This window comes from Somniosus microcephalus, chromosome 19 (assembly GCF_052327205.1).
Source record: "Somniosus microcephalus isolate GS21.2 chromosome 19, FLI_Smic_1.0, whole genome shotgun sequence".
Lineage (NCBI taxonomy): Eukaryota > Metazoa > Chordata > Chondrichthyes > Squaliformes > Somniosidae > Somniosus > Somniosus microcephalus.
The window spans coordinates 19,711,843-19,724,327 of record NC_141005.1 but is presented as its reverse complement, the minus strand read 5'-3'; the positions used below and the strand labels follow the sequence as shown (position 1 = coordinate 19,724,327).

General features: G+C 49.6%; 1 protein-coding gene across 1 annotated transcript in view; it reads left to right on the top strand.

Annotated features, from left to right (window-relative positions):
- myo1ha (myosin IHa) overlaps positions 1–12,485 on the top strand; it is a 71,942-nt gene that overhangs the window by 43,554 nt on the left and 15,903 nt on the right. The window contains exons 19-25 of the mRNA XM_085961308.1: positions 1,683–1,751; positions 3,318–3,402; positions 4,126–4,288; positions 5,505–5,588; positions 6,839–6,932; positions 7,027–7,082; positions 9,160–9,295. Coding sequence (XP_085817434.1) covers positions 1,683–1,751; positions 3,318–3,402; positions 4,126–4,288; positions 5,505–5,588; positions 6,839–6,932; positions 7,027–7,082; positions 9,160–9,295 — 687 coding nt within the window. The remainder of the gene's footprint in view (positions 1–1,682; positions 1,752–3,317; positions 3,403–4,125; positions 4,289–5,504; positions 5,589–6,838; positions 6,933–7,026; positions 7,083–9,159; positions 9,296–12,485) is intronic.

Here is a 12,485-nt window from a genome sequence, read left to right as displayed (position 1 = left end):
AGAGTCACGGAGCAAAGGTGAGCACAGGTTTGTAATCCCGCTCTCCTCAATCCCAACCCTCCGCACTGGGGGAAGGATCAAACAGAGGCTGCATTCTCTCTGCAATGGAGATGGGGAAATAGGAGGTGAGAGAGTCACGTCTGCATTCTCCCTGGCACGCACTGGCAGTCGTCTACGCAAGGCATCGGCAGCAAATGAGGCTCAAACGCCAGGTAGGTTTGAGAAAGAAAAAGGATAAAATGACAGGGAGCATTAGGAAACTTATGCTAAAACATTGAAAAAGTAAGTTTAAAAACTATGTTCCCAATGGCCGGGGAGTCCAGAACCAGGGGTCACAGTCTAAGGATAAGGGGTAAGCCATTTAGGACTGAGATGCGGAGGAATTTCTTCACCCAGAGAGTGGTGAACCTGTGGAATTCTCTACCACAGAAGGCAGTTGAGGCCAATTCATTAAATATATTCAAGAAGGAGTTAGATATATTTCTTGAGGCTAAAGGGATCAAGGGATATGGGGAGAAGGCAGGGACAGGGTACTGAATTTGGATCGCATTAAATGGCGGAACAGGCTCGAGGGACCGAATGGCCTACTCCTGCTTCTATCTTCTATGTTTCTATGTTTAATTCTCTTCCTTTCCCTCCAAATGGTGCTGACTTGTGCTGGGGTGATGACAGTCTTCCAGTATCTCACCCAAGTAACCACTCTTCACAGGTTAGCCATGACAGCACGTGTCAGTGGGCTATTCACCATGGTGTGCATCGTAACCAAAACTGATCCTGTTTACACCTAACGTCCATACACGTTCCATTACAGTTCACCGGAGGGCAATCGGGAGCGGAAAACTTGGCTGTTGTTTTCCCTCTTTAGCCTAGAGTGCTCCAGGGATTATAGTTCTCTGACCGGCACTCTAGCCTAGTTCAACTAACTGAACGCAGACCTAGGATTACATGTGGGACTTTCCTAGTGTGTAAATAGTGCCGTGAATTTAAAATTCTCATCCTAGTGTTCAAATCCCTCCATGGCCTCGCCCCTCCCTATCTCTGTAACCTCCTCTAGACATACAACCCTCCGAGATCTCTGCGCTCCTCCAATCCCTGATTTTAATCGCTCCACTATTGGTGGTCGTGCCTTCTGTTGCCTGGGCCCTGAGCTCTGGAATTCCCTTGCTAAACCTCTCCACCTCGCTACCTCTCCTTCCTCCTTTAAGACGCTCCTTAAATCCTACCTCTTTGACCAAGCTTTTGGTCACCTGTCCTAATTATCTCCTTCTGTGGCTCGGTGTCAAATTTTGTTTGATAACGCCCCTGTGAAGCGCCTTGGGACGTTTTACGACGTTAAAGGCGCTATATAAATGCAAGTTGTTGTTGTAAGGCTCTATTCCATATCAGACGGTCCTCACCCAGTTGTTGGAGATCAAAATGAAGGTAAAAATATATACTTTGCATCATTGAAGAGAATTTTTTTTTTTTTTTTTAATTCATTGTTGGGATGTGGGCGACACTGGCTAGGCCTGCATTCAGTGCCCATCCCTAATTGCCCTTGAGAAGATGGTGGTGAGCCGCCTTCTTGAACCGCTGCAGTCCATATGGTGTTGGATTAAGAGCGGCTGATTGTTTTGCTGTTTGCACTTTTCCTGAATGTTGCCAATTACAAAATTGTTCTCACCTTGTACTTTTTTTTTCAGTTGCAAAGCTCCAGGCCAAATACAAGGGCAAAATCCAAAGGGGGGAATTTCAGAGACAGAAAAAGGCAGGTAAGAGGCACAGAAGCAGCATCTCTGGAGCTGTTCTACTCACCTTTTTTTTCCCCCTTCACAACCTAAGGGGCGATTTGAACCTCACCTGCCCGTCGGCAAACTGAGCAGATCGGGTGCAACGCTGCTATTACACCCCGACCGACCTTGCTCTTCATTGAGGTCAACCAATAGGCACATTGGGCGGGGGGGAGTAAAACTAGCGTCACACCCGATCCCCGAGGGGTTTACCCGATGGGCGGGTTAAGTTAAAATCACCCCCGAGATTTCTAAAACATCCAGCGTCTTTTCGAAAAAGAAAGAAAATACTGCAGATGCTGGAAATCTGAAGTAAAAACAGAAAATGCTGGAGATACTCAGCAGGTCAGGCAGCATCTGTGAAGAGAGAAACAGAGTTAACGTTTAAACATTAACTCTGTTTCTCTCTCCACAGATGCTGCCTGACCTGCTGAGCATCTCCAGCATTTTCTGTTTTTATTTCAGCATCTTTTCTAGCTGTTTTAGAACCTGCTCACGTGCACGCCATCCATTCTCCTGTGACACAGAGAGCGATCTAGGGGCCCTGCCCACGTCTTCGACTGACAATTGGAAAAACAAGGAGGGGGGAGGGCAAGTTGCAGAGATGGGTGCAATACGGGGAGTGTTCCATTCCCCAGTACTGACAGCCACGGCTTTAATGAGTGATGTAAGAAAACTACTAAGCACTTGGTTTGAGAATAAAACAAGGCTTTAATCAACTGTTTCACAACCATGAGATTTCTAGTTACATCACTAGTTCCTGGTTACAAAAACGTCCTGAGCAAGCTGGGCCCACGCCCGAGTATTTATACTCTTTGGACGGCGCCACCAGCTGGCCACCCAGCGTTATCTCATGAGTCATTTCTACCTGAATGGTGAGATTCATGACATTGAGCACATTTGATGGGGGATTCAACAAAAGCATTCAAAAAAAAAAAAGAAATGTGCAGGTTCTGGACGCGGAGAGGTACCAGTGTAGGAAGGAGGTCAAATGGCCTCAGCAGGTTCTCTGTGTGGGCCTACACGACAGGGCAAGCTGGGGTGGCCAAATGGATTTTCACCCTTTAGCGTTCGAATACACACAAAAGGGGTAAAAAAAAAATAGAGTTGCCATCCCTGCAAGCTTGGCCCTAGAGTCTCTAGGAATGAAAGATCAATCTCCATGTCACAGCTGCAAGCAGACTCAGGAGAAAAATCATCGGTACAATAAAAAAAAGTTTTTTTTTAAATTTGCTTTGAAGACTTTTTGGTTATTAATTATAAAAATATTGGACATGGGGAAAAAGGGCTGTTTGACTGAGGATCAAGAATCATCCAATCAGGTAATAAAGGATTGATTCGCTTCCTGATTGGCCTGGTGCACCGCTAGTACAAGCGTGTTGGTCGACCAATGGCGGGTGAGTGGGGGGGGGCGGCGGGGCGGTTGGCGGCAGGAGGTCACGTGATGACACCTCCAGGAATATGTCCCACCGGAGTTGGCAACTCTTGGTAAAAATATTTGACTCCCCAGTAAAGAGATACTGGTCATGCACGTCTTATTTCTTGCAGCGATCAAGATTGAGACCTGCTGGAGAGGAATTCAGGCAAGGCAGGATGCAGGGAAGAGAGCCTGGGCCGTAAAAGTAATCAAAAAGTAGGTGGCCTCGTATTTAAATCAGCTTTTTTTTTTACTGGAGGCGCTGCGGCCCACTAACGCCAGGTGTCGTGGAATGCAGGTTCGAGCCCGCACTTCACCGAAATTCACCTCATTGTGGACAGGCAGTAATCGGAGGTTTATTGCCTCTGCGCGGAGCAGGAGAGGGGAAAATCAGAGAACAAGTCATCTTCAGATGTTCCCCCACGCCTCCACGCTGCCAGTGGAGAGCAACATTGACACAGGCCTGGGAGGCGCAGGTGATTAATGGCTAGCGGAGACCAGAAGGGACTAAAATAGGGAAATAATTAAAGGATAAAAATCCCAAATATATTTTTTAAAGCAATATTTTTAATTGTTAGGTATTTGCTGGTCGAATAACAAAATCAGCCATTCTACCATCAACCATGGTGATAAAGATGTTTTGTCCCTTTAAGGAATACTGGCCCTTTAAGGTTACTGCCCCTTTAAGGAATACTGCCCCTTTAAGGAATACTACCCTTTAATGAATACTGCCCCTTTAAAGAATACTGCCCCTTTAAAGAATACTACCCTTTAATGAATACTGCCCCTTTAAGGAATACTGCCCCTTTAAAGAATACTGCCCCTTTAAGGAATACTGCCCCTTTAAAGAATACTGCCCCTTTAAGGAATACTGCCCCTTTAAGGAACTGCCCCTTTCAGGAGCTGCTCGTCTAAAGACTTGTATTTTTTTTTCTTCAGATTTATAAAAGGCTTCATGCTCAGAAACCAGCCAGTTTGTCCGGAAAATAAAGATTTCTTGGCCTTCGCTCGGTCAAGCTACCTGCTGAACCTCAGGAAAAAACGGCCGCGGAATGTTCTGGATAAAAAAACATGGCTCAAACCTCCTGCCTTCCTGGAAAAGGTAGGGCGAGGTTGACACAGAAGTTTTACAATAAATGTTTTCCCTCATTTTATGGCGCCAGAAGTATTACAGGGGCCAGTTAATTTAACAGGGGCACTGGATAATCAATTATAAAATGATTAGCAACAATTGCTTGGTGCGATATTTTTTAAATGATGCGACTATTTCCCCCCACAGTGTTAGCCAGTGGCTCAGATGGTAGCACTCTCGCCTCTGAGTCAGAAGGTTGTGGGTTCAAGTCCCACTCCAGAGACTTGAGCACAAAAATCTAGGCAGGCACTCCAGTGCAGTGCTGAGGCAGTGCTGACTTCTGAATGAGATGTTAAACCGAGGCCCCGTCTGCCCTCTCAGGTGGACATAAAAGATCCCACGGCACTATTTCGAAGAAGAGCAGGGGAGTTCTCCCTGGGGCCAATATTTATCCCTCAATCAACACCACTAAAAGAAATTATCTGGTCATTATCACATTGCTGTTTTGTGGGATCTTGCTGTGCACAAATTGGCTGCCGTGTTTCCTACGTTACAACAATGACTACACTTCAAAAAGTACTTCATTGGCTGTAAAGCGCTTTGGGACGCCCAGTGGTTGTGAAAGGCGTTATAGAAATGCAAGGCTATCTTTTCTTTCCCTCTTCTACTGAAATTACTGACTCGTTCTGAGCTACATAATGGGCTGAGTGGAAGGATGCAGGTTTGAATCCCTTACAGTTCTGAGTTCTATTGTTGCCAACTCTGGTTGGACGTATTCCTGGAGGTTTCATCACGTGACTGCCCGCCTCCAACTGCCCCGCCCGGTCAAACGGCCTTTTTCCCCCATCTCCAATATTTTCATAACTAGCAAACGGAAGTGTTCAAAGAAAATGAACAAAACACACGATATTTTGGTTTAATGCCCCTTATGATTTTTCTGGCAGCGGTGTCCTGGAGATTAATCTTTAATTCCTGGAGACTCCAGGACAATCCTGGAGGGTTGGCAACCCTACTGAGTTCCCTATCTCGGCATGTCTGCTGAGAGGAAGCAGATAAAATTGGAGGGAGAGTTGTGATTAGGCTTGCCTCCTAGTGGCTGGTTGAAGAACTACACTAGGGGCGCAGGGAGAAGGTTGCAGCCATGTCGCCTGGTGAGACTCAACACAGAGAAGGTACAAGTGAAAAATAAAGGGCCTTCCCGCCAACAAAAGGAAGATAATGTTTGCCAAACGTTCTGTTCTGACAGACCTCAGAGCTGCTGAGGAAGCTGCATACACGGACCTTGGTGCGGAAATACTGCAAGGGAATCTCAGCCCAACGCAAGCTGCAGGTAATCGTTCCCTTCAGTCGCCTATTTCTGTACATTCACGAGATAGAATCTTACAGCACAGAAGGAGGCCATTCGGCCCATCGTGCCTGTGCCGGCTGTTTGAAAGAGCTGTCCAACTAGTCCCACTCCCCCTGCTCTTTCCCCGTAGCCCTGCGACCGTCATATACCAATTTTCTTTTTCAAGGGTAATCAGTTCACAACAAAGCAGCAACCTGGCAGGAATAGTGTTTCCCTCTGCGTGTTAGCTACACTTCAGTGGCCCTTATCCCCGGGCCAGAAGGTTGCTCTCCTCATTGCAACAGAAGCAAAATACAGCGGATGCTGGAAATCTGAAATAAAGATGCTGGAAATACTCAGCTGAGGTGTGTGCGCACGCACGGCCGCGCAGTGATGGGAAGGGTCCCGCGCAGGCCGCTCACCGTCTTCTCCATTGTAAATACCGCCCATGCGCAGAAATTTAAAGGGACCGCGCGCATTAAAAGAAACAGGCCGCGCAGAACAAAGCGCAGCTCACAGGGAACATTGCTCAGCAGGTCATAGTTTAAACTTTATCGAAACTATCCTGTGTTGTCATTCGGTTTGTTGGTGTCTGTAGGATTTTGAGTGGTTGCTTCCCAAGAGGGAAACGGGACGCTACTGGAAGCGCCCCGCATCCCTCTTGGGGCGCTGCGAGTCAATATCGCGGTGCTACGTCCCGCAGCGCCATGCACTACCTACATCGCGTCGCGCTATTGCCGGCCTTCCTCCCCTTCTTAAAGGGGAGGGGCCTTGTGCAGTGCGTCCCAGGACCCAGTTGGGCCCCGGGGATCAGGAGTGCCGGCAAAAGAGCCCGGCACTCAAGAGAAGTGCCAGGCTCACGGAGCGCAGCCGGCACTCCACGGGGAGGGGGCGGGTCAGGAGGCCGGGAACGGTTGCGGAAGCAGGTGCTGGCAGGCGGCCAGCAACAAAAATGGCCGCCCCGCACCTCGCCTTTAAATTGCGCCTCCCCGGCCGCAGGTAGGTCCCCCTGACCCTGTCGGACAAAGCGTCCAGCGGTAAGCCAGGGGGCACTACCGAAGATTGCGGCCGGGGCGCGAGCGGGGTGCTGCGCACGTCAATGACGTCATAGCCGGCAGCGCAGCGCCGCGGGGCGCTACCGGTTAGCGCCGCCACTAACCTCCCACTGAATTTGCGCCCCGTTCACGGGGGGTGGGAGGGGGAAATAAATTATAAAAACTCTCTTTTTGTAATTAACGTGTGTTTTTGCACAGATGCAACAAAAGGTTGTAGCCAGCACACTGTTTAAAGGAAAGAAGGACGGATATCTACAGAGCGTGAACAAACCCTTTAGTGACAGCAGACTCTGTAAGTACATGCTGAGCTTCTTCTGGGCACAAAGAAACAGCAGCAAATTCCCAGGGCCAGTTCCTTCTCAATGTGGCATGTTCTCCATCCTCAGGTGAACAGGACATCAACCCGAAGGTTCTTCAGCTGATCCGAAATGAGAGACTCTGGGTAAAGTTCCAAATTTCAATCCAATGTGGCCTTGTCTGGTAGGGTGCACGGTTAAAGAGGCAATGACCCTGTGTTGGGTACCAGCTGAGAATATCGGAGGCCGGTGGGGGGCGGCGGGGGGAGATGGTCAGGGGCAAATGCAAAATGTCGCAGATACGCAGGTTGATTTTAACCCAACTGGCCGGCTGGGAAACCCGTGGGATCGGGTGGAAGGCCGGGTTTACATCCCGCCCGTTATCGCTCTCCATTGACTTCACCGGAGAGTGAAATCGGGCGGGGTGTAAAAGCAGCGTTGCCCCCGTTCCCACCTGCTCCCGACGGAGGGGTGGTTCAGTTACAATTGTCTCCCATTTCTGCTGCAGTGCGACCTTTTTTGAAAGACATTTTCCCAATCTTTAGCTGGACTTCTTAAAAGATAAAATTGGATTAACGGTCGTCACAAGCGCCGCCAATGCGATGAATTTAGCGTATCCCAATCGGGTGACTGCGCTATCCTTGGCGTGAAAACACAGCAAGGTGTCCCTGCGAAGACTTTTTTACCATGGTGGCACTGCCCTTGTGGGCACTGGGTTAAAGGACATGTGGCGCTGTGTATTCCGTCCTGTCAGGGCCAACGGGTTCTAAGCCTTCCCCATCTTGAATTGCAAGATGTCAGCTGTGCCCAGTGTGAGATTTGACAGAGGCTGGGCATTGCCCTTCACGAAGGAAAATTCCTGACAGCTGGAGGCCTCTCAGCAGGTACATGCCGTTCCAACTGGGATGGCAGGTCTCACCTCAAATTTACACAGGGACCTAAACCAATATCACGGTCCAATTAGGTGTTCAGGACTTCTTCTTCTTAGGCAGTCCCTCGGAACCGAGGATGACTTGTTTCCACACTAAAAATGAGTTCTCAGGTGACTGATGAGTCCAATGTGGGACCTACAGTCTCTGTCACAGGTGGGGCAGACGGTGGTTGAAGGGTTGAGTGGGTGGGGTGCTTGGGTTGACGTGCGCTCCTTGTGCTTGGCTTCCGCTTGCTCCCGGCGAAGAGACTCGAGGTGTTCGGCGCCTTCCCGGATGCTTCTCCTCCACTTTGTGCTCTGGTCTTGGGTCAGGGATTCCCAGGTGTCGATGGGGATGTTGCACTTTTTCAAGGAGGCTTTGAGGGTGTCCTTGAAGCGTTTCCTCTGCCCACCTGGGGCTCTCTTGCTGTGTCGGAGCTCCGAGTAGAGCACTTGTTTTGGGAGTCTCGTATCGGGCATGCGGACAATGTGACCTGTCCATCGGAGCTGATCGAGCGTGGTCAAAGCTTCGATGCTGGGGATGTTGGCCTGAGCAAGAACACTGACGTTGGTGCACCTATCCTGCCAATGGATTTGCAGGATCTTGCGGAGGCAGCGTTGGTGGTACCTCCAGTGCTTTGAGGTGCCTGCTGTACATGGTCCACGTCTCTGAGGCATACAGGAGGGCAGGTATCACTACTGCTCTGTAGACCATGAGCTTGGTGCCGGGTTTGAGGCCCTGGTCTTCAAACACTCTCTTCCTCAGGCGACCTAAACCAATGTCACAGTCCAATTAGATGTTCAGGACACACTTAACACAGTGAAGTTCTGTTTTATTTTTAAGCTCCCCCTCTCTTCTCCAGAAGGTGCGGCTAATGTTGGAAAGCAATTCCACGCCCAACGTCCACACCTGTGGTCCAGGCATCAAGATCGGTATCAGAAGCCGATGTCTTTCCCCTTTGCAGGCAATGGAACATGAAGCTAATTGTTGCACTCCAACTGAGTTCAGTTAACGCAACATAGACCAGAGATCAAACCTCAGACCTACTGGGTCTGCATGGCTCCGTTTCACGCTGGGCAGATGATTCATCAACTGTTCCAGAGGGGGCGTTTCCCTCCAGGTTGGGCTTCTTTGCTGTTTAGGAGAATATCCCAGCTCTTTCAGGATTTTCTTTGCTCCTACATCTTTACTTATGGGCAAAGACAGTGAAAGGCAGAGAGAAACGGGCCAAGGAGTTACAGGAAAGGTGTTATAGGGACAGCCTGATTGTGATGGCGAGCTTTTGATAACGTCTGTGCTCGTTTGCTTTCAGTACGGTGTTCCCGTAATTAAATACAACCGAAACGGGTTCAAACCAAGGCCGAGGCAGCTGCTCTTGATGCAGACGAAAGCCTACATAGTTGAAGAGGACAAAATCAAACAGAAAATCGATTATGCGACTATCAAAGGTAATAGGCTTTGGTCACTGCAATCATCAAACCTCTAACGGGTAAATAATAGGTCTGACCCCCACAGGTTCAATTGCCCCAGGTGGCAGGTCAGGGTCAGGCTGAGGCCAGCTTTAGACTAGGGTGACCAGTTTCTAAACCGAATCCGGGGACACACAGGGTGGGAGCACCGCAGTGTAGCCAGGACGGGAAATGTAGGTTGCGCAGCGTAGCAAGGCAAAACTTTTTTAGCAGCTTATATTTGAACAGTTGCACATATACGCCACAAATGGAAAACAAATTACCGCGGATGTGACATCACACTATTAAGGACATAAGAAATAGGAGCAGGAATAGGCCACTTGGCCCCTCGAGCCTGCTCCGCCATTCAATAAGATCATGGCTGATCTTGGGCTCAAAGCCACTTCCCCGCCCGCTCCCCATAACCCTTCACTCCCTTATCTTGCAAAAATCTGTCTATCTCCACCTTAAATGTATTTAATGACCCAGCCTCCACGGCTCTCTGGGGCAGAGAATTCCACAGATTTACAACCCTCTGAGAGAAGAAATTCCTCCTCATCTCAGTTCGAAAAGGGCGCCCCCTTTATTGAAGAGCATTCAGATACCATTTATAAATAATACAACAACACTGTTCAGTCCATTGACCGAAACTGTGAATCTGTATAATGGTATGATAGACATATATTCCAATGAATATGGCTCTAGTCTATTTGGGCACGAGTTTCATGAACCAGAGACCCTTCTGGGCACGTTGTTTGCCCGGGGACACAGGACCTCATCCAGGGACTGTCCCTGGAAAACGGGGACGCAATGGTCAGCCTAGTTTAGGCCAAATGGTGAAAATATTACTTCAACATTATCGTTGTGAAGCAGAGAGGTGGGATTTGGGTTAACACCCCTGCTTCCTTCACGGGTGAGCTCTTGCTGTCTGCGCTGAGAAGGGGAGATCAGAGGCGGAGAAGAAATGCTTTCACACGCTGGACTCTTGGGGATGGATGTTCCTTTAATGGATGAAAATTCATGTAGGCTGCAAATCGTGCCTCCTGACCTGTGTACACAAATTCCCAATGGGTGTCACATGAGGCTCTGCGCCAGGGTCACTAGATTGTTTGGGGGAAAAATTGGGTGAGTAGCGACACCTGTTAGCGCCTAAATAGGCAGTCAGTGGCTGTAGCGCCACTGGCTGCGCCTCCCGTGATATTCAGTAGGGGCGCTAATGGTGGCGTTGGCCATTTGCGCTGCGCCGCCACCGATGACGTGATCGGTGTGCGCAGCGCCCCATTCGCGCCCCGTTTGCGATATTTGGTAGCGAACGGCGCAGTTGCGCCGTTCGCTACCCGCGCCCGGTTCACGGGGCCTTACTGTGCCGGCAGTGGTGCACGTTAAGGTGGAGGTGCGGGGTGGCCGCCTTTTTCGGCGGACGCCTGCCAGCACCTCCGTCCCCGGCCTCCTAACGCCCCCCCCCCCCCGCGGCATTGCCGGCTGTTTCCCGAGAGCCCAGCACTTCTCCTTGGTGCCGGGCTCGTTTGCCGGCACTCGCGAGCGGGGATCGCGCTGTTGCAGGCCCCTCCCCCTTAACAGTGGGAGGAAGGCCTGCAGTACCTCAGCGTGCTGTGCCGCAGCGTGTGGCGCTGCGGCACGTTGCGCTGCGATATTCAGTTTCATCGCCCTAAGAGGGACGCGGAGCGCCTCGAGTCTCGCCCCGTGTCCCTCGAGGGGCAATGAAACTGAATATCTGACGATCGCTAAAGCCGCGAACGCTGCGCTAAATCCTGCGCTCAGGCGACTTTTGCGCCACTTTGGCGCCCCAACCCAATTTCTAGGCCTATAAATTTACCCCTTCGTGCCGAGTGACAGAGAGAGCTGGGATCAGTCCTCACACCAGCCCTATAAACCCCCTGGATCTCTGCGCTCTGTCTATTCTGGCCTTTTAAACATTCCTGATTTTAATCGCTCCACCATTGGCGGCCATGCCTTCAGCTGCCAAGGCCCTAAGCTCTGGAATTCCCTCCCGAAACCTCTCTGCCTCTCTCCCTCTCTTTCCTCCTTTAAGACACTCCTTAAAACCTACTTCTTCGACCAAGCTTTCGGTCATCTGCCCTAACATCTCCTTATGTGGCATGGTGTCATTTTGTTTTTGATAAGGCTCCTGTGAAGCGCCTTGGGATGTTTTATTACCTTAAAGGCACTATAGAAATACAAGTTGTTGTTGTTGTCTACAGGTGCCTGTGGGTAGGGTCAAAATGCATTTTAAAGGAAGCTGCTCCAGTGTTAAAGTCGGTGAACTAATCCCTTCATGGTCGACCCCCTCCCTATTCTGTAACCTCCTCCAGCCCTACAACCGTTCGAGATCTCTGCACTCCTCCAATTCTGGTCTGTTGAGCATCCTTGATTTTAATAGCTCCACCATTGGTGGCTGTGCCTTCAGCTGCCCATGCCCCAAGCTCTGGAATTCCCTCCCTAAACCTCTCCGCCTCTCTCTTTCCTCCTTTAAGACGCTCCTTAAAACCTGCCTCTTTGACCAAGCCCTGTCCTAAGATCTCCTTATGTGGCTCGGTGTCAAGTTTTGTTTGATAATCGCTCCTGTGAAACGCCTTGGGACGTTTGAAATGCCAGTTGTTATTGTTGTTTAGCTGAGGGAGTTGCTAGAATATTTACCTGGAGCATTTTTCAGCAACCGAATCCATTCTTTACGGAACTGTTATATATATTTTTAATTAAAAGCATATGTTAAAGGTGCTGTATAAATACAAGTTTCTGTTTTGGGTGGCACAGTGGGTTTAGAAGAACGTCCTTTCACCTCTGGGACTGGGTTTGTATTCGGCTGTGTTGAAAAAAAAATGTAATCAATATATTGATAGTGGCTGCGTATTTTTCTTTGGTGGTGGTTTTGTTCTTATTCCAGGGGGCACGAATAGGAGGAGGGCAGTAATTCACCTTCGTGTTTCCGATTGCTTTGCTCTGCCCGCCTGGCACTAACATCATCGTGCCCACTACCAAGAGCCATACAGTTTTGCTGGTCAGAGGCCAGGTAAACCCATCGCAGAAACAGTAACACAGCTTTACCCGTCCCTTTCCCCCACTCCACCCCGTGATAAAACTAGGCCTTGGTTATTAAAACAAGGAAGCTGCATTTATCACCCTGCCCAGAGGCTTTGTGTGAATCGGAGAACAGTGTCAGCCAGTGGCT